Here is a 22,748-nt window from a genome sequence, read left to right on the forward strand (position 1 = left end):
TTCTCTCATCAATCCTTAGCAGTTAATGGTCTGTGTTCCTCCATCTCTTAACCTCTAGAGAAAATTAGCTACTAAGGTGAGGCTAAAGAAGCAGAGAAGTGACCATCAGCTTCTCCTTTGGTGTGGGTGTGTGATTTAGATTTTAGATTATTCAACTGTATGAACAACTGGTTGTTTTAGTGGAAAAATTATACCATGAGATACAAGACGTTGCAAGCAACCATAAGCGGTTTCTAGCCCTAAGGCTGAAATATTCTTTTCTTCTACATTTTAAGAATTGGTCCAGGACAAATAAGATTACATCTTGCAGTAGATTAAAGCAACGGTTGATTTGATAAACTCAGAAAAGCACAGAAGATCAGAACCGTATTTGTCACAAGAAATATGTAGGCTTTGAAAGGCGAGAAAGAGTTTGCCCAGAGTCAATACAATACAAGTCAGTTGCTTTAGACTTCATTACTATTTTCACTTGGTTGTTTTTGCAGAAGCTACATACTATTCTGTTATGAATATAATTCAATGTCTTGTTCTATTGTCATAAGAATGTTTTATAAAATTATACTTTTTTTTGGTACCAGGCGAGTATTATTTATTTTCTCTATTTCCCTATGTACCACTTGGCTAAGAAAAAGTCAATATCTTTTGTTTTACTTCAGATCTCAGGACTGAGTCCTGACATAGGCCTTAGCTAGACCTAAGGTTTATCCCGGGGTCATCCCGGGGTCTTCCCTGCCTGCTCCCGGGATATCCTGTGTGTCATTTACATGAACAGGGATGACCCCGGGACGATCCCGGGATAAACCTTAGGTCTAGCTAAGGCCGTAGTTAATGAGTTTCAAGACTAAACCCTTAACCACTGGCTGAGGGTGTAGGGAAGGTTGTGCGGCTCTAAAGATATTTAGTGGGAGAAGGTGACTTTAGCTATGTGTGCAATTGATGTAGGGTAATATCTTGTACTTGGTGTTCCATTGTTAAGTTTGCCAGGAATTGCAATTCACAGCCAGCAGTTAAGAAGAGGTTTTACACCACTGTCTGCTTTCACCAACAAGCCTGAATGATGGTGGGATCTTATATGCTAGGAAAGGTACTAAATGCAATTTGAATGCGGCAGCAACCAACGATCTTTCTCAGTCGTGTGTTTGGTAACCCCCAATCCCACAGTAATAGTAGGCAGGTCCAAACCATTTGTGACCTACCAAAGGGAATGTAGTCCTATCAACCTTGTATGGCAACCCTCTAGTGAAGAAACAAACCTGGTTCTGCTGCCTACCTGTGTAGAACTTCAAAGACGGGGGTCAGGCACCTAGCAAGCTACAACAAGTATACTGCATTGGCTTGATAGGCTACATGTTGTTCAGACCAAGTTCAAGCAAAAGCGTAGGCTTGTTGTTATTTGTGTCAACTTCTTTCTCTCAACCCTAGCTCCCATTTTGTTGTTTGGGTGGCTTAATTTATGACTGCACCAGAATGGTTGGGAGGATTAACTTCCCACTAATCTCTCTGTATTTGTCTTAATGATTTATGGCGCCGCCTGTGCTCACTCTCCATTCTTTTGCTTGCTCTGTATAAACAGGGAAGAGCTAGCTCACAACATATCTCGGAAGTGCAGGCGTGAGTATGAGTCTCAGCAGAATCTGATGATATCACATGGTGTCCCCAACCCAAAAGCAGATTGTATTATAAGTAGTATGGGAAACCCATTTTCTCTCTGGAAGGAGTCTGAGAAGAGCTCTTGCATTGAACTACTACATGATTTAATTAATTTAATACACCCGTTACATGACGTTGTATTGTATCAGTCAAATAATGTTCTCCCCCAGCCCCCATTATTAGTTTAATTTCATTTTTCAGAAACAGAATGAATATTGCTTTTAAAAAGGGGGAAATGTGTTGTCCATCTTTAGATTTAAACTAGGGTGACCATATGAAAAGGAGGACAGGGCTTCTGTATCTTTAACAGTTGTGTAGAAAAGGGAATTTCAACAGGTGTCGTTTGCATGCATGCAGCACCTGGTGGAATTCCCCCTTCATCACAATAGTTAAAGCTGCAGGAGCCCTGTCCTCTTTAGTATCTGGTTGCTGTAGTATAGCTCCTGCAGCTTTAAATGTTGTGATGAAGGGGAAATTTCAGTAGGTGCTGCATGCATACAAATGACACCTGCTGAAATTCTCTTTTCAGCACAACTGTTAAAGATACAGGAGCCCTGTCCTCCTTTTCAAATGGTCACCCTATTTAAACATAAGAAAATATGCCCCAGTCTATCCTCCTCTCATAGCTGCCCAGAAATTAAAGGTAATCCTGCCAAGTTGGGCACACCTGGGGCGAGTTTTCTTATCCAGGGTTTTTAAGAAAAGGAGTGGAGGAACCACTTGGATGCAGTTCAGTTAGGGTGACCATATGAAAAGGAGGACAGGGCTCCTGTATCATTAACAGTTCTATTGAAAAGGGAATTTCTGCAGGTGACTCATTTGTATATATAGGGAACCTGGTGAAATTTCCTCTTCATCACAACAGTTAAAGCTGCAGGTGCCCTGCCCTCTTTTGAATCTGGTCACTCTAGTATAGCTCCTGCAGCTTTAACTGCTGTGATGAAGAGGGAATTTCACCAGGTTCTCCATTTATACAAATGACACCTGCTGAAATTCCCTTTTCTATGCAACTATTAAAGATACAGGAGCCCTGTCCTCCTTTTCATATGGTCACCATAGTTCAGTATGTAAACAGATAATGGTGGGATTTCTTTTCTGTGTAGCCAAAGATGAAGGATGGTATTGCTTGCTTTAATTTTTTATCTCAGCCTGTTCATAATTCTGTTCCTATTACAATGGCCCAGTTTGCACATATCACTAACTCATTGTTTATTTAATCCATACTTTGTTCCCCTATCCAGGGTTTGTCTGGCAGACCACTGAGACAAACCATGGTTTGTTTTCTCAATCCCTGGGTTTGTATCATTTATCCTTCACCTGCTCCCTCCCTGTATCCCAAATGCTTTTGCAGTACTCACATGTACAATGGCAGAGGGAGTTTTACTGCACTTGCCTGCAACCTATGTAGTCCAGCAAATCAACCTATGAACAACCCACAGTTCTGGATTCACACATAACAACCCTTGGTTTAAACAACCCAGATTTCACAACCCAACAAAAAATGATGAATTCTCTTTCTGGATTGCTTGTGGATAACAAACTCTGCTTTACTAATGTGCTTTCATTCACACATCACGGCAACCCAGAATTCAACAAGCCATCCATGGGTTAACATTATGTGCAAATCAGGCCAATATATCTGCTACCAGTATATCCCATCAGCCTTGCATCATATGATACAAGGACCTACTGGTTAGGGTGACCATATGAAAAGGAGGACAGGGCTCCTGTAATACAAAACAGTCGTATTGAAAAGGAAATTTCAGCAGGTGTCATTTGTATATATAGGGAACCTGGTGAAATTTCCTCTTCATCACAACAATTAAAGTTGCAGGTGCCCTGCCCTCTTTTAAATCTGGTCATCCTAGTATAGCTCCTGCACCTTTAACTGCTGTGATGAAGAGGGAATTTCACCAGGTTCTATATATATACAAATGACACCTGCTGAAATTTTCTATGCAACTGTTAAAGATACAGGAGCCCTGTCCTCCTTTTTCATATGGTCACCCTACTACTGGAGAGACTATTCCCCCTCCTTACTGGTTGAAATTATGAATTAATCCAATCTTGGTTGTTCACATATGTAAAACTGATATATCCACTTTTGACATATGTAAGCCTAGTCACTTTACTTTAAAAAAATATATGGGTACTTGTACATGTAAACAACCCAAATAGCACACTTGTGAAGTTCCAGATAATCCTGGATGTCTTGTTGAACATTTGCAAAGCTGGCAACATGACTCCCAGGTATCAAAACATAATATGTTTTATATAGTGTCGGTTGGTGTTTTGGGGAGGTGCTAATAAAATGACACTTTGTCTGTCATTTCAAAATACCATCCAGGACACCCCTTGGGTTGCTTGGAAGTTGGTCAGATTTTCTTATTGAGAAGATCAGTAATGGTGGACATGTTTCCCTCAACACTAGCTTACCAATCTTGCATGGGGTTATTCTGGGGCATGTACGTTGTTCATGCAGGGCAAATTGAAGCCAAAAAGGATGATCTGCTGCGTCACATGCACTGAGTGTACATCGTACCATGCTTTGAAGATCTCATGAAGGGACTCCCTTGCAGACAAATCAGTGGAGAAGTGAAGGTAGAGCATTTGGAAATCACTGCCCTTGCGTATATGAAGGATCCACAACATGGACCCTGGTTCCCAGATATGAACCATCTTTATTGATATAAAAAGCCTGGCCCCAAATATATTGCAGATATTAACCCTTTGGCATTTGAGCAAGAATGGGAGGGAGGCAGAGTTGTAGAAGGTGAACAGGGATCAGTTAACAAGGCCCTCAATGTACAGTGTATTATGAACTATACCACAACACAAAACTTCAGTAGTTGCATTGGCTGTGCAGATACAACATCTTTAATACTAAGAATTCAGAATTTCTGAAAATTTAGAAAACCAAATAAACCCACACAAAATGATTCATTTTGAAGGTTAAAAATACTGTGTTTCTCTCCCACACAAAAGTAGCTGAAGGAAGGTTGACACCTGTTCATAATTTTATGGATTGTTCATGTTTTGGAAGCTCTGTCCATAATAAGAAAGAAACCTGGGCAGTCTGTTGCATGAGTTATTTCTCATAACAACTATACTAATGGACAACAATCAATCTAACATGAATGATGTATCAAAAATGATATATTTGCCCCTTTGATAGCCTGAAATAATCAATACGTCCTCTAACCAGGAAACTTTCTCACAGTGCAATGTTATGTGTACAAAGGAAAAGAGGCATTAGGGACCTGAACTCTATAACATTTGACAATTAAATAATATTTCTGTGATTTACACTGCAATTCTACACATACTTACATGGGAGTAAATCCTACATGGGACCAATTTATGCAGAGGATTGTGCTCCATATAACAGTGAGTATATGCTGACAAAAATAAACCTTTGGGTCCCACTGTCCATAACTTGCAATTTTAAAAGGTGTCAACCTCAAGCCGAAACGAGACCAAGGCCTTAGCTAGACCTAAGGTTTATCCCGGGATCATCCCAGGGTCATCCCTGTTCATGTAAATGACACACAGGATATCCCGGGAGCAGGCAGGGATGACCCCGGGACAATCCCAGGATAAACCTTAGGTCTAGCTAAGGCCCAATACTTCTCATCTGCAAACTCTAGGTGAGAAAGATCTAAGAGAAGCTGATATACAAACCAAACTTGAACATTGTAAAAAAAATGAAGAAGAAGAAGAAGAAGAAGAAGAAGAAGAGGAGGAGGAGGTTGAAAAAATTAGAAGTCAGTTATTTTAGATCTTTCTTTCAAGTTTTATCCATATATTACATTTAAGGCTTATTTGAAAACAACTTTAATCTGTCGATATATTAATCTACAATGACTCAGTTGAGATCTTGCATCTTTCTTGGGAGAATATTGGAGTCATGGTTGCATTGATACAATAATTACTTTTTTTTCTAAATATCTAGCCTCCGACAGATGGAACTAGAAAATGAAAAAGTTTTTTTTTTCATTTTTAACATATACTATGAAATGAACAGCTTATGTAAATTAATGTATTAACAAATATTTCAAACAGCAGATTAAACAGGAATTTCTCTTTAATGCCTTCAATTGTGTTCCATTATGAATCCTGTTGTTATCTCGGCTGCAGTTTTGGAAAGGAAAATTAGTTTCAAAGAAACAGATTAAGAGAAGAAGGAGGAGGAGGAGGGGGAGGAGGAGGAGGATAAAGAAGAAGAAGAAGAAGAAGAAGAAGAAGAAGAAGAAGAAGAAGAAGAAGAAGAAGAAGAAGAAGAAGAAGAAGATCCAAGAAATTCTGTGGGAAAGGCCACATCGTATTTCCTATTTGAAGCACATTCGCTAAATAGTACTAACCCACAGGAAGATATAGATCCTTCTACATGAAGCTTTTATTGTGCGTTCATGATTGCTGTCTCATGGTAGTTTGCAGGTCATTTATATGACTTCCCCCTCCTCCAGGACATCTCCCATGCTTTCCAACCATTATTGCATATATATTTTTTCCTAATGGGGAAAGTCTGGTATTATTTAGTAATGCCAAATGAGAGCCTCATGGAATTTCACAATTCTGCTATACAACAGCACCATTTAATGGTTGTATAATAATACGTACAGAATGGCAGAGAAAGAAAAACCCAAGGGAAAAGCATGTGTAAAGAGCCACTCTTAATCCTGCAAAGAATCCGGAAGCAGAAGCCTCAGTAAAAGATGTAGGATAAAAGCCTCTTGTAGAAATGCGGTAGATGTGTGTTACAACCTGAAATTGATGTACAGCTACATAAATCCTGGTTTATAATTCTTGTTTTCAAAACAAGCACAGCCTATAATTTGCTGTATCAACAATGGTTTGTAGTGAACCAGGAAGAAAGTAATTAAGTGGGGTCATTGAGGAGAGGATTGAGCATTGTTGCAAGCATGTGGGCTCATTCCCATAGTTTTGTGTGAACACAAAACACATAGTTTTGTGTTTTGTGTGAACTGAGCCAAAGAGTTGACACAAATCAGGAAGGTACTTGTTCTTTACAATTCCTTGCCATTTCACAAGGTTTCCCCACGACCACTTTGAACACCCGGGTAATATTCTCAAAACTGGCACATATCTGGAGCATCCTTCTGCCAAATCAGATCACCTCATAATTGTCCTAATGGGGATGGAGGCCTTAGCTAGACCTAAGGTTTATCCTGGGGTCATCCCTGCCTGCTCCCGGGCTATCCTATGTGTCATTTACATGAACAGGGATGACCCCGGGACGATCCTGGGATAAACCTTAGGTTTAGCTAAGGCCGGAGCGTAAACGTTTTACTGTTAGAACTGACTTCATAGGCACTTATTCAGAGAGATAGTAGTAGGGTTTGTAAGAGAACCGCCCAGAGAGCTCCGGCTATTGGGCGGTATAGAAATGTAATAAATAAATAAATAAATAAATAAAGAGAGGGGGAGGATGTTCATTATTAAACCAGTCAAATGGGGGCCTTTGGGTTTTCAATGACATGCAACAAGGGCAAAGGGAATGTGAGTAAAATAAACTGTCATTATCCAAAAGACATGAACAGTGATTGTTTGCATCAGTTGTCACAACGCTGTCACTTTTTTCATAAATCAACAACTGCTTTGCATTTTCATATTGCTGAAAGATGTACGTGTCAAATGCCAGTCTGATCTGCTTTAAATAGGGTATTTGATATTTGTTGTCTTGTGCAATTTTAAGAAGAACAACTCACTGGGGACTTTCTGCCATGTATGGTAGGAGAGGCTTAATGTTTTTTTAAAAGGTGGGGAAATGAATTGGAGTCTTGATTGAAAGAGACTTTCAGAGAGAATGATAATTAATTGTTATTTGTCATTCTGATGATAACTGTAGTCTTCTTAGAAGCACTCCAAGGAACAACGGAATTATTTCTACAGAGAGTTTAATGATGATACGCCCAAGGAACAGCATGTAGCTACTTGACTTGCATAGATGTTGAAAGAGCTACAGAGACTTCTGGATTTATGATGTTCCTGAATAAAATATAACCCTTTTCCTACAGAGATATTTATTAGACCTGAAGTGAATATTCTCAGTGGCCCTTGTTTTCTACCGGTCCACATGCTATAAATTTAATTGCAGTGCAACCTACTTTATTCCATTGGCATGGGAGAGATCTCAAAGGATAACTTTACATAGATAGAAGCACTGTTTACAGTGACTTATAGTAGTGATGGATGGAGGGTATATTTATCATGTCGTCTAGGAGGCTGTCTATATATGTTAAAAGCCCTGTGATAGCTGCGCAGTGGCGCTGCATCAGTTATATGACACAGCAGCCACCTCAAAGACACCACAGCGGCTTTCCTGCAAAGCTCCACATTTAAAAGTCAGGGACTTAGGCTAATCTCACTTCATTTTTGAGGTGGAGGTGTTCCTGGATGGAAGGCAACCCGTGATTGGTCGCCAGAAGCCGAGGCAAAGGGCAGGGAGCAGGCTGGTGAGGCAAATATCTACCGGAAAGCCCATGCTGCCTTCTGCATCAGGATTAGCCACCACTCTGCAGCAGCAAAAGCATGGGATGTGTGTGTGTGTGTGTGTGTGCAAAAGCAGCAACAACCAAGCACCATCAAGGCAGCCCCTGTTTCTGGTATTCAGGGGGTGATTGCCATTGCTTTTATAGCCAAAACAGCACCACCTATTCAAACAGAAGACTAGAGGTTACCCTGAGGTTTGCACAAGTACAAAACAAAATTTTTAGGGGGGGGGGGGAACTAAGCAGAGGAGCCCAAAAACAACCCAATGAGAACAATGGAGGGGCTGGAATTCTGAACAGGGCACATTCCCCAATGCCACATTTTGATTCATGTCCCATTTGCTAACTATAAACCATAATGGTTAACATGAAAACAGATGTTATGGAAATGAAAATGGGATGGTTGTGCCTTACTTATAAGCTTCTCTGGAACACCTGGTTGGCTACTGTTTGGCCACATATATATTTAATTTTATTTATTTCTATACAGTCGAAGAGCCAAAGCTCTCTATCCATACCACAAACCGAAACTAGTTTATTAGTTTCTGGAACGCTCTTCCAGAACATTTGCGAACTACAAGTTCAATCGCAGTTTTTAAAGTTCAGCTAAAAACTTTTCTTTTTTCTAAAGCTTTTAGAACTTGATTTTGATCTGACTTTTATACTGTTAGTTTGGTGCATTCTCTTCCCCTTCTTATTGTTTTATTATGATTTTATTAGAATGTAAGCCTATGCGGTAGGGTTTTGCTATTTTGTTGTTTTACTCTGTACAGCACCATGTACACTGATGGTGCTAAATAAAGAAGAAGAAGAAGAAGAAGAAGAAGAAGAAGAAGAAGAAGAAGAAGAAGAAGAAGTCCATTTTCCATAGGAAACCTGAGAACTGTAATCTTTTGAGGCAGCTAAAGACTTCTAACAATGCAACCTTATACATGTCTCCCTAGAAGTAAGTCCCATTGACTTCAGTGACGCTTATTTCTAGGGAAGTGGGTATAGGATTGCAGTCTAATTCTTCTTTGTTTCTGCTAATTGCTGTAATATAGCAGGAAATTTAAAAACTGGGGGCCTTCCTAGACGAGGGTTTAGCCCGGTGCGAGGCCCAGGCTCCCTGCTGTGCGTGCAGATGACGCACAGGGGATCCCGGGGTCAGGCCGGGCTAAACCCTTCCTTGACCCGAGATAACCAGATCTGCTTGTGGCCCGGTTTTTCCACAGCCCTGGGCTGAGCCTGGGGCTGTGGAAAGTCTAGCTAGTTCCGTGGCTTTTCCCAGCTGCTTGCTTACTCGTGAGTAGCTGGGAGAAGCTGTGCCCATCGGGCTGGGGGGGAAATCATGGGGGGAGATGGGGGCCGGGGGGAAAGAGCGGACCCGGCAGGAGAGATGGGGGGGAAGACCGGAGCCAGGGTGGGGAGATCACGGACAAGGGGTGGAGGGGGCATCGGACATGGCGAGCAAGCGAGCGGGGGGGTGGACAGGTGAGCAGGGGGTGGACATGGTGAGCGGGGGTGGACATGGCGAGCGGGGGTGGACATGGCGAGCGGGGGTGGACATGGCGAGCGGGGGTGGACATGGAAAGCGGGGGGTGGACATGGAGAGCGGGGGTGGACATGGCGAGCGGGGGTGGACATGGAGAGCGGGGGTGGACATGGAGAGCGGGGGTGGACATGGAGAGCGGGGGGGTGGACATGGCGAGCGGGGGTGGACATGGCGAGCGGGGGTGGACATGGCGAGTGGGGGGTGGACATGGAGAGCGGGGGTGGACATGGAGAGCGGGGGTGGACATGGCGAGCGGGGGTGGACATGGAGAGCGGGGGGTGGACATGGAGAGCGGGGGGTGGACATGGCGAGTGGGGGGTGGACATGGTGAGTGGGGGGTGAACATGGCAAGCGGGGGTGGACATGCGAGCGGGAGGTGGACATGCGAGCGGGGGGGTGAACAGGCTAGCGGGGGTGGACATGGTGAGTGGGGGTGGACGTGGCGAGTGGGGGGTGAACATGGCAAGCGGGGTGGACATGCGAGCGGGAGGTGGACATGCGAGCGGGGGGTGAACAGGCTAGCGGGGGTGGACATGGTGAGTGGGGGTGGACGTGGCGAGCGGGGGGTGGACATGGTGAGCAGGGGGTGAACTGGCGAGTGGGGGGCGAGCAAGCAGGGGGGCATCAGACATTGTGTGTGGAGGAAATCAGGGGCAGGGGGGACCGAGGAACCCTTTTAAAAAAAACTACCTTTTCGTTGTTGCGCTCCTGCACACATGGCCCCTTTAACTTCTCTTTAAAAATGCAGGACGTGACAGGGCTTTCCTTTCCCCATTGCATCTGACGTCTGGATAGGCGCGACGGCCCGTGCTAATTGTAGCACGGGCTCGCCGCGCCTGAAGGCCGGATTACCAGGTAGGTCTAGCAAGGCCCTGGGTTGCTTGCAATGATCTACATTTTGTTTCTATGTGTGTTTATTAGGTTCTTCCTTAAAGGGGGAAGGATGTCCACCCCCGCTCTCCACTATGAATATGGAGTTTTCATATGAAAATGAGAATTCTGACTGCAAAAATTGGATTTTGTTGGCTCTGCTTTAAATAATATCAATATAATATCAATATAATAGATGAGGAATGAGTGAAGAAAGCATCTGAGGATAGAAACATGTTGACATACTTTGCTAATAAGCAGCTGCAGTGTTTTTGTGACGTGCCCTATAAATCTTCAGCTGGCTAACTAAACATAAATAAAACATGCATGGAATTAGTGGTGATGGCAATCTCTCCCTTTATTTCCATCCTCTTTCCACCTTCCTGTGTGCTGGCTTTGGGTGCTCATCGATATCAGTGACATGGTTTTAATTTCCATGTAGATCTATATGATCACTGTGCATATATTTATTTATTTTATGTATTCTGATGTTAATGTAGCACCCGGGTGCACAACCATTTTGGACCCAAGGGCCACATCAGGTGGTGTCAGGGGATCACGCAAACTAAGCATTCACACTAAACACACACACACACACACACACACAAGGAAAGAGTTAATTTGCTACTACTGGCAAGAAAAACCCTTCCCTTATCTGTGATCTCTTTCTAGTTTAGATCTAGCAAGCTAACTCCTTCCTTATCTAAGAGCCCCCAAGCAGTGCCACCAGAACCTGCTTGACACATGTGGTCCCTGGGGTGCACTTTTTGCATCCCTACTTTAGCGTTTTGGCAAGTCCATCTGTAAGCAGTAGGCGCTCCACCAGGGTGCACAGATGAGTGTTATGATCTGAATTTGGCTGAATTGTGAGAGGGAATGCATGGAGGAGGGTTCTAAAAAACACACACCATATTGCTTGACTGTAGGGTGGGGAATTATGGAGCTTAAGTTGAATTGCTGAGAGCAGTCTGTTTGTTAAGGTAATGACTCTAGCCAAGTCTATTGGACATCCAGTAACTACTGATTATGGACATATATTAACTTCACCTAACCTACTTCACAAGTTTGTTGTATTGACATAGTATAAAAGGCTTACCCTCTTTAATTTCTGTCTGTCACACAGCTCTGAAAGACTGCCCACTGTTTCTTTGCAAGGGAGAAGGATGGGCACTTCCTAGGGTCCACCCTCTCGTGACATCTTAGGCACCCACCAGCTCTCTCAGCGTCACTATAGCAGTATGGGTGATGAACGCCTAAATAATACTGCTATAATGCCAATTGAAAAGGAACTATCAGAAACCCTGGACCTTGAAACTGCAGTCAATTGTTTTTCAAGAGTGCATAAGAATCACCACAATCATCTTCTTTAGAGGTACAGTGCCCCATGACATTCTGATTAACAAACTAGCTAAAAGTGGGCTAGATGGAACAACTATTAGGTGGATCCACAGTTGGCTACAGAATCGGGCTCAAAGAGTACTTCTCAATGGTACCTTCTCAAACTGGGTGGAGGTAACAAGCGGGGTACCGCAGGGCTCAGTCCTGGGCCCAGTGCTCATAAAGATTTTTATTAATGATTTGGACGAGGAGGTGCAGATGACACAAATTTGCAAATTTATCAAATTTGCAGATGACACAAAATTTGGTGGGATAGCTAATACCCTGGAAGACAGAAACAAAGCTCAAAGTGATCTTGATAGGCTGGAGCGCTGAGCTGAAAACAACAGAATGAAATTAATAGGGATAAATGCCAAGTTCTACACCTAGGAAAAAGAAACCAAATGCAGAGTTACAAGATGGGGGGATACTTGGCTCAGCAATACTACAAGCGAGAAGGATCTTGGAATCGTTGTAGATCACAAACTGAATATGAGCCAACAGTGTGATGCTCCTTTTGCCCGTAGTGACGATGTCAAGTACGTCTCTATGAGGAACCTTTTGGTTTTCAGCAGTGATGTAGTGGTAAATTTTGAAGTGCAGGCACTCCTCATAACAGTCCCCATAGCCACACCTCCAAGGGCAGTCCAGAGATGCAGGCAGCTGTGTTGATCCCGTTCTCGTAGTTTTCATCTCCACTAGGAGCACATCTTATGTAAGGCGAGTAAGTCTTAATTGCCTATTCAAGACCAAGCCATCCCCAAAATACATTACAACAGGGAACAATATATATTCTTGCTGGGAAAATTCACTTCCCAGCTAAGCAAAGAGAGAACAGGGAAGCCTGAGTGGGAATGAAAGATGATGCCAGTGTCACTGCTAATAACAAATCACAGGTGTTGCGTCCCTGTGAGCTCTGGCTCCACCACACCACTGTTCTGCATCAGATCCTGTGTCAGTGCAACAGGCTGGACCACACAACCCCTCCCAGCTTTCTGATTTTCCAGTTGTTTCATTTTGGAATATCTCCTATTGACAGCAGCGACGCAACACAAAATGTCCATGCAGCAGAGCCTGAGCCAAGAAGGCCATTTTTATTATGAGGAACAGACTGTCCATTTTAACGAGCATGTGTACCCGGCTTACATTAATTGTTGTAATAATGGAACATGTTCTCTGTGGATGCGAATGATGAATTGGAGAGGAAGTTAAAGTGTCTGCGGCAGTAATGAGCTCTCATGTGATTCATGCCCAAGAAGTAGACAAAAATAACATTAACACACTGACTTCCATCAGTTTATTTTTAACTCTCAAAAAAAAAAACTTGAAGGAAAGAAAATGTGCTGCAAAGAACCTAGAACTGCATGTGAAATGTTATTGGATCCAGCGCCTCGCTGCCATGATCATGCTGGATAGGGCTCCCTGAAGCTGGGAGTCCATCAATATCTGCCTCTGCCTTAGAATCATAGAATCATAGAATATCAGAGTTGGAAGGGGCCTACAAGGCCATCGAGTCCAACCCCCTGCTCAATGCAGGAATCCACCCTAAAGCATCCCTGACAGATGGTTGTCCAGCTGCCTCTTGAAGTGTGGGAGAGCCCACAGCCTCCCTAGGTAACTGATTCCATTGTCATATTACTCTAACAGTCAGGAAGTTTTTCCTGATGTCCAGCCGGAATCTGGCTTCCTTTAACTTGAGCCTGTTATTCCACGTCCTGCACTCTGGGAGGATCGAGAAGACATCCTGGCCCTCCTCTGTGTGACAACCTTTTAAGTATTTGAAGAGTGCTATCATGTCTCCCCTCAGTCTTCTCTTCTCCAGGCTAAACATGCCCAGTTCTTTCAGTCTCTCTTCATAGGGCTTTGTTTCCAGACCCCTGATCATCCTGGTTGCCCTCCTCTGAATATGCTCCAGCTTGTCTGGAACTACCCCTGTGGCTGTGAGTTGAGGACATAATCAGCAGTAGTGGACATGCAAGGAAATCTGCCATTTTTGATCTTATTGTTGAGGAATACATCAGAAGATTCCAAGGAACACCAGCTCACTCCAGCCATCCTAAAGCATTCCGAGCTCCCATTCAAAATTGTGTACAAAATGTTAGGAGAAATATGTATGAAAATGCATTCAATTTTCCACGTGGACTTTAAAAAAAAATGCCACCTACTGCAGAAAAAAATGGGTCAAACTGAATTTAAGATTGGAAAATGAGAATCTGAAATTCACAGATTTCTCCATGTGTACTTTCCAGACAGCAATAGCTTTCTGCACATTAATTTAAGCAATAAAATACTTTACTTCTGTATTGTATGTACATTCACTTCAGTTGAAGTTAAAACTACTGCTCTCTGCCTTATGCTCAGGCTGAAAATAATACTAATGATTATTGTGTGTTTCTACCAAATGCTACCCATGCAGAGTTTTCAAGTATAATAGCTGCATGAGTTAGGCACTAGTATTATTTTGCATATGACAAATGTACTTTAGTCTTGTACTATTCAGCATCCTAAACACTCCCGTATACTACGATGTAAGGACTTGTGTGTGTTTTTCATAACAGGCATTACGTGTAACTTGATGGTCAAATCTGTGAAGATGAAACATTTAGACTGACAATCTCTCAACAATAATTGTCACGACACAGGCCTCACACACCAGGCCTTGTCGCACACAAAGAGCTCATCTACACCAAGCAAATATTCCACTATGAAAGTGGTATGAAAGCAGTATATAAAAGGCAGGAGCCACACTACTGCTTTATAGTGGTATTGAAGTGCACTGACAACTGTTGGGGCCCACTGACACATACCATATACTGCTTTCATACCACTTTCATAGTGTTATATCCTGCTTGGTGTAGATGTGCCATGGGACCCAACAGTTGTCAGTGCTCTTCAATACCACTATAAAGCAGTAGTGTAGATCCTGCAGTGCGCTTCAATATCACTATAAAGCAGTAGTGTAGATCCTGCAGTGCACTTCAATATCACTATAAAGCAGTAGTGTGGCTCCTTCCTTTTATATACCACTTTCATAGTGGAATATCCTGCTTGGTGTAGATGAGGCCATACCCTCCTCAAGCCAAGCGCCACCACTTGAACAACCTGAGGGTCAGGTAAAACACAACCTTTCCCTCATATGAGAGAGTAAAGGCTAGAATCTGAAAAGGTTTTACTGTGTATGTAATAAGCTGAAGGTTATATACAATAGTAACTGTAGAGCAGGTGATAAACCCAAGCAGACACATGGTTTGAGGTAACAAAACAAAATAAAATGTTTTTTTTTGTTTAACAGATCTTAGTTACTTCAAATTCAAGTCAACCTGCTTAATCTACTAGTTTTAATAAAAGCAGTAATCTCATCTCTTAAAATCTTATCTCCTTTCACTCTCCACACCACTGACAATCCTAACTGACACTCCCAACTCCCAACCAACTAACCTATAATTCTCAAGATCTAGACTCCCCCATTTATACTCCTCCCCCTTTCATAGCATCATCAGCCACACCCACTCAGTCCAACATTCTGCATTCACTAGACATACAAAACAAGACATACCTAAGGGAACAGAACTGTGGGGTAATGCCACAGTCACTCTATCTGGCTAAATGGTTATTCTGAGTTTTCTCCTCTGTAAGATTAAATTTAGCATATTAATTCTTGTAGAACAGTATATAAACATGACAAGTATTGCTTGCAGCTCTTCAGCAATATTATACTTTGGGGTAGTAAGGTTAAGAGAAATAATTTTAGAGTTGTGCTTTAAAAGCTTCTTCTGCATGTCTGTGTAATACCTGTTTTCGTATATTCAGTGCTGTAAGTATAATAGTAAATACTTGCAAGATATGACTTTTTAATCTTAAAAACACAATTATTTCAGATTTGGGAATATCAGCCTAATAATTTCCAGTGCTCACCTTTGTTTTGACTTTATTTTCCCCCCAAGCTATTCCTGCCTTAAAACATTTATGAATTTCTAGCAATGTCTTGTTTACTTTTTGTTCTCCCATTTATTATGTGTACAGGTCCTCAAAATAAACGTAGGATCCATTAGGCAATCCTGTTTTATCTGTGTAAGTGGAAGCAGATCAAGGAGTTGTGCTTTTCTTTTTGTGACAATGCAGTGGGGTTTGGTTTTGCACTGTGGCTTTAATTAGCTAGTTAGGACACAGTTCACCAGGAAGTTCTCCTGCACAAGCACCACAGAAATGAATGGGAACTGCACAAGAGCATGGTACGATTGTGTCCTATATAGGCTGGCCTGGAATAGACCTATTATATTTGTAGCCCCAAGGATTATATCACGACTCCTTGACTCATGCAGCTGTTAAAACAAATGTAAATCCTGCATTAAGGTCATAACTTCTGGTGTGTTTTAATCTATCCATCCACACCTTTGTAAAATTTATGAACACCTTTCAGCCCCAAAACATCCCTCAAGGTAACATACTAATTAAAAAAGGAGAAACAATCATCTTTCATGCCCCATTGAGTTAGAAAAAATAATAATCTTGGTGATCCTAAAGTAACATTATAACAAATTTAATACACAAATTAATAATACACAGTGTGGTGTAGTGGCTAGAGTGTCAGACTGGGAGTCGGGAGATCTGGGTTCTAGTCCCCATTCAGCCATGGAAACCCACTGGGTGAGTTTGGGCCACTCACAGGCCTCTGCTAGACCTACCTTAAAATCCGCGATAGTGGAGGGGAGGGCCCACGATGCAACTATCGCGGGCTGTCACCCTAGTCTGGACATCAGACGTGACGAGCTTCAGGAAAGACCTGTCGTGTCCGCCATTTTTTTTCATAGTTAAAGGGGCGATGCGCACGAACGCTCGTGCACTCAGGTAAGAGGTTTTTTTAAAATTAAATTCATTTTCTTGCTCCCCCCCCTCCCTCGATGGGTGCAGCACTCCTGGGAAGCGCTGTGCCCCGTGCGTGGCTTCTCCAGGCTACACACAAGTAATTGCGCGGAGCCGGGAAAAGCCATGGAATGGGCTGCACGCTCATGATCTCGGGCTCAGCCTGAGACTGTGTGGAAAAATCAGGCTGAAAAGGGTAGGCTATACCCCGGGGCAAGGGAGAGTTGATCCCTCCCTGAGCCCGGGATCCCCTGTGCATCATCTGGATGCACAGGGGCAATCCTGGGTAACAGCCCGGGATATAGCCTGGTCTAGCAATGGCCATAGACTCTCAGCCCACCTCACAGGATTGTTGTTGTGAGGATAAGTTAGAGAGGAGGAGGAGGATTATGTACACCGCCTTGGATTCCTTGCAGGAAAAAAGGCAGGATATAAATGCAATAATAAATAAAATAAATAAATGAAAACTAGAGAAAAATCATCTTTAATATCCCTTTCAGTTAGAAAAAAAATAGTCTCAGTGGGCCTTGGTTCAGAAAATGCCTACTCTCACAGAACGATCAAGTATTTCCACCTTCAGGATATACAAATTGGGCAGAACTGGCCAATATTTTTTAGCAAGGATGCCATAAGGCATAGCTGACTATATAAAGTAGGGCTATCCAGGGCACACAAGTACATATGCTGCCCTTCTTCAGTTCGCCTAAATGTAACTTGCCCAATAATAAGACTTAACATTTGTCTGGCATTTTCAAATGTTCAGTCTGTTTCATGTACATAACCTTACAACAACACTGTAAGGTATTATCCCCAAGTTCCAAATTGTGGGTTCTGGGGACTGACGCTCAAGGAGAGTAGTTTGTCTACAGCCAGCTAGTGAGTTTATGGTGGAAGCTAGATTCGGACTTGATTCGTAGCTCAGTCTCTTAGAGTATAATGCTGACTTCCTGATGTTGACTGGTGGAGTGAGTTAGGGGATGGGAGCTATACCATCAAGGGTGCTCCACCATGGTGACTCTAGTAGTGTTCCCATTGGAGGTAATTGGTGCAAGGCCCTGAAATAAGACGAGATGAGAAGATGAGCTGGGTTTAGATTCGCTGGGTCCAAATCACCCTGTTCGCTGAGATAGGCCCATTCCAGACCTGTTAACTACAGTCTGTACCCCCATTGCTTTCAGTGGGGAGAAAGTTTTAAATCGAGCAATCCACCACGATGAAAAGCCCAGCAAAACTGCCCCCACACATCTTCAGCCCTGGCTGGTGGGAGTCAGCAGAGTTTGGTATGTGGCAGAAGCACTGCCTCTCTGCTCCTCCACAGCTCCACTTAGAATGGTTCTGACTGCTACTACGCTACACCAGCTCTAGTATAATTTAGCCAGGAAGTAGGCAGCAATAAAGCTAAGCAGAACGAGGCAATTATAGAAGTATTACTCTAAACCACAGCAAGGCTCTTGTGCCTTCATGCTCCGGTCCAGGAGTTCTCCTGCTTCCTTCCACTTGTGGCATCTGTCCTGCATGTTGGCCGTCCACGAAAAAGGACATCCTTAAGACCACCCTTACCAGAATCAAGCAGTGGGGGAGGTGGAATTTTCCAGGACGACACCATTTCAAGGGGCAGGGGAGGATTTATAGGCTTGAGTGCTCCCCATGAAAAAAAATCTCCCTGAGTATAGAAACATAGCATATTAGGGAGAAGGCTAAACCAATTTGTTTCCTCCCTGACATGCCACTTTTCTACATGCAGGGATTTCTGTTCATGGAGGGCATTTCCATTGCAACGTTCTCACCTGCAGCCTCAAGGGGTGCAGTCTAGTCAAAAGTATTACCACTTAATTCTTCTGCATGGATGCTCTGAGCCTTAAAGAGTGTCAAGGAAATGATTGCCTGAGTAGGGGAAATGCCATAAAAAGTTGACTGACCACTGTCTCGATTCCAAAAGAAAAAGTCCAGAATCCGTATCATCTTTATGAGGCCAACTGAATAGTCACAAAATACTGTGCAAACTTTCGAACTCTCCAGAATTCTTCATCAGGCATGGTGGTAAACAAAGTAAATTGGGGAGGGGGAGGGGCAAGCAGAGAGGCTCAGGTTCAAGACATGGATTCAGCATTTGGTTACAGTCTTACAATGGAAAGTGGGAGGAAGACTGAAATTGGGCTTTCCCAGGTACTGAGATGGTATCAGGTTGCACCTCTTGCATGTGTTTGTGCTTTGCAGAAGATGTTTTCACTATTATGTTACCGTTTTATGAAGAATACACTTTAAATAACATGCATGCTCAGTTGAGCCATAAAAACTCAACTGCTAAATATTTCTGACACATCAGAAGTCCATAAAACATTATGGTCACATGTGGTTTGATATCCATTCATGGGTGTTTCTCTCCTTCTACAAAACTCAATGTACACCAAACTCATCTTCACCTTCATTCATATATAAAGATTGTCTCTGCAACAGAGTGTGTATGAGTAATACAAACTCTCTCTCTCTCTCTCTCTCTCTCTCTCACACACACACACACACACACAGAGTCACACACTTTTCTGTTTCATGTTCTCCTCACTCATATATTCAAATATGGGCTATACTATCACCAGAATCATGTGATAGTCTAAAATTAGTTTAGACTAGAATGAACCAATCACTCTCAGGCCACAGCTAGACCTAAGGTTTATCCCTGGATCGTCCAGGGGTCAAACCTGTTCATCTAGGTGACACACAGGGGATCCAGTGCTCAGGCAGGGGCGAACCCTGGATGATCCCAGGATAAACATTAGGTCTAGCTATGGCCTCCATTTTTAATGGGCAATATCTCATACCACATGATTCAGAATGTTGTAAAGCTCAGTTCTACATCACCACATGATGTTCCGTCTCTCTGTCTCCTTCCAGTTTCTTCTTATCATAGGGGAATCCATTTCAGGCTCAATGACCCCATATCCCATCCATGCTTCTCAGACCTGCTTTCTACTCACCCCCCATTATCCTGTTCAGTGTTTTGGTGGAAATATTCTGTTCTTGGATAATTCTATGTTGACCTAAATAGGTATGTTGAGCCTAGTAGCCTATATAGGTAAGTTGATGTTTATGCTGGTTGTTGTTGTGGTTGTTAATCTCATCAGTGTGCAGTGAAAAGGCATTGATAATTTAAAGTATTAAAGACCCATTGAAACTGGGCTATTCTGGATCTCTGTTCAAAACTTTTGGTTTAAATATGTTTAAGAACCTTGATCTAAGCAAGGCGATGAAAGAATTGTGTTTCACCTTGTTCTGTTCTGCTGCCCTAGGGATGCAGGTCCTGGAATGGAATGGCATTCCCCTGACTGCCAAAACATATGAAGAAGTCCAGAGTATCATCAGTCAACAGAGTGGGGAAGCAGAAATATGTGTAAGACTGTGAGTTTTTCCCCATCTTTCTGTTTCCATTATTTTTGGCTTTTCATGGCTTTTTTATTCACAATTATTAAGGTGGAACCTTTGCTAAACTGAAACATTTTATACACTTTTAATATAAAAAGGTAAGGAGCTTGACACACGTATTAGAGGAGGATTTCTTTGTTCCTTACGATAAGCTGATTTTAAAAAAGAAGAGTTAAGAGAGACTCTGGGTGCAAGCCACATTCTGTTGAAGTTGATGGCTGTGTTTCCATGGATTTTGATGGCTGTGGATTGCAACCTCTGCTTTCCGTTTGATGTCAACTTTTGTGTGTGGGGAGGGGAGGGCGATATACAAATTCTGTTTGTGATTGGAAACCCCTTCCGTGAGTTTGGAAGGGTGATTAAATGTAAGGGTAAAAACAAACATTCATAATCCTTTGATGAAAGAATAGTGTGGTCTTGTATTACACTTAGAACAAGGGAGTTCTGAGTTCAAATTTCAGGGGAGTCATAGATTCCTTGAGCAATATTCAGCACGCAGCTATGACTTAAGCTTAATGATCTGCAAGATGGGAAGAAGAAGAATGCACAGGACTGCTGTGAATGAAAGATAACTGGTTGTAAGGCACTTTGTCAGTGCTGTAAAAATTATAGGTAACCAAATAGTACATAGAAACTATAAATCATCTAAGCGTTGTGGAAAGTGTATGTATTTCAATGTAAACCTGCATTTATTCCATTAAAGTTTTCACCTTAAAAGTGTCATTTTTCTCAGCTCTTCAACAGCATCGCAAACATGTCTCAGCCAAGAAGGGACCATGCTTGGGAGCTGTTTTCTACCATAATTCATGTCTCATTTATATACTCTAATAAAGCCATAAGGGTGTATCAAAAGAGTTCCTTTTGTCTCAGGCTTGTCAATGCTTCCTTTAGGGATCTCAGCATGCTGTCAGATGGTGAAAATCCACAACATCTAGATTTGCTTGAGCCAGGAAAGCCTGGTAAGTGAAAACCATTTGCTTTTCAATGACTCGGGCCACAAATGTAAATTTATTCTAATTATTAACTACAGTAAAAGGCAATCAATATGACCAACAAGATCTTATGGGGAAAGTTACAAATGTGGAGCTTTTTAGATTATATATATATGGCAAAAAAGTAGGGGTGTGCACGGACCCCCCGATCGGCCCCGCGGGCTGATCCAAAAATTTCAGATCGGCCCGCGCCGCTCTGCCCATAGTCTGCTCCTCTTCGCCGCGGAGCTCCGGCTCCGAATCAGAGCTCTGCAGTAGAGGGGAGTGGTGCCAGGTAAGGGCCCCCTCCCTCCTCTCCCTTACCTGCAGAGCCCGGTAAGGGACCAAGGGGGAGGGGGGCCTTACCTGTGTCCGTCTGCGGTCCCTCGGGTTCTTCAATTGAGCCCGTGGCTCAACCAGGAAGTCTGGGCCACAAGTGCGGCCTAGACTTCCTGGTTGAGCCGCGGGCTCAAGTGAAGAAGCCGAGGGACCATGGACAGATGCAGGTAAGGGAGAGGAGGGAGGGGGGTTTATGGGCCCTGCCGCTGTCGCCACATGGGCGACAGCAACAGCGGCAGGGCCCGGTAAACCCCACTTACCTTTCTTGCGGAGCTCCGGATCGAGGTGAAGGATCCGCCTTCACCTCGATCCTCTTCGCAATGCTCCGCCGGCCCCCCAATCCTCTTCGCACCCCGCTCCGCTTCTAATTCATCGGTCCAATTAGAAGCGGAGCACATCCCTACAAAAAAGCATGAACATGACAGAGGGGTATAAAATTATGCATAAGGTAGAGCAAGAAGCTGGGGTCATCTGATGAAACCGAATGGTGGGAGATTCAAGACAGAGAAAAGGAAATGCTTCTTCACACAGCACATAGTTCACCTATGGAACTCAGTACCACAAGATGTAGTGATGGCCATCAACTTGGACAGATTTAAAAAGGGATTAGACAAATTCATGGAGTATCAGTGGCTACTAAGTGGATCTGTTATTTGCTGTGGTCCATTATCAAACAAACAATTTAGTGCAATAACAGCACTGAACATCTTAAATTCATGTGTTTTAATTTAATATTTTTAAAAAGCTAAGAAAAATAAAATAAGAAGGGCCCATATGCTCTTGATTATTATTAGGGCTGTGCCCAAAGCGGATTGGGGTGATTCAGACCTCTCTAAAACAGATCTGAGGCAGATTGGGAGAGGTCCAAATCTATCTGAGGTGGATTCGATTGGTCCAAATCGATTCGGATCGATTTGGAAATTCGGACATTTTTTTTCAATACCAGCACTTTGAATCGGGCCCAGACCTGGACTGGCAGCCAATGAAGTTGTAAAAGGACTGGCGTAATGTGACCTCACCGGCCAGTCCCTGTTAGTAAACGGGCTGCCCTGTTTTGTACCAGCTGAAGCTTCCGGACCGTTTTCAAAGGCAGCCCCACGTATAACGCATTGCAGTAATCCAAATGAGAGGTTATCAGAGCATGGATAACTGTAGCTAGGCTATCTCTGTCCAGATAAGGGCGTAGTTGGTATATCAACCTAAGCTGATAAG

General features: G+C 43.0%; 1 protein-coding gene across 1 annotated transcript in view; it reads left to right on the top strand.

Moving 5' to 3' along the window:
• Nucleotides 1-22,748, top strand: part of PCLO (piccolo presynaptic cytomatrix protein) — a 167,384-nt gene that overhangs the window by 76,792 nt on the left and 67,844 nt on the right. The window contains exons 8-9 of the mRNA XM_063134321.1: nucleotides 20,094-20,202; nucleotides 21,118-21,185. Coding sequence (XP_062990391.1) covers nucleotides 20,094-20,202; nucleotides 21,118-21,185 — 177 coding nt within the window. The remainder of the gene's footprint in view (nucleotides 1-20,093; nucleotides 20,203-21,117; nucleotides 21,186-22,748) is intronic.

This window comes from Elgaria multicarinata, chromosome 9, assembly GCF_023053635.1.
Source record: "Elgaria multicarinata webbii isolate HBS135686 ecotype San Diego chromosome 9, rElgMul1.1.pri, whole genome shotgun sequence".
Classification (NCBI taxonomy): domain Eukaryota; kingdom Metazoa; phylum Chordata; class Lepidosauria; order Squamata; family Anguidae; genus Elgaria; species Elgaria multicarinata.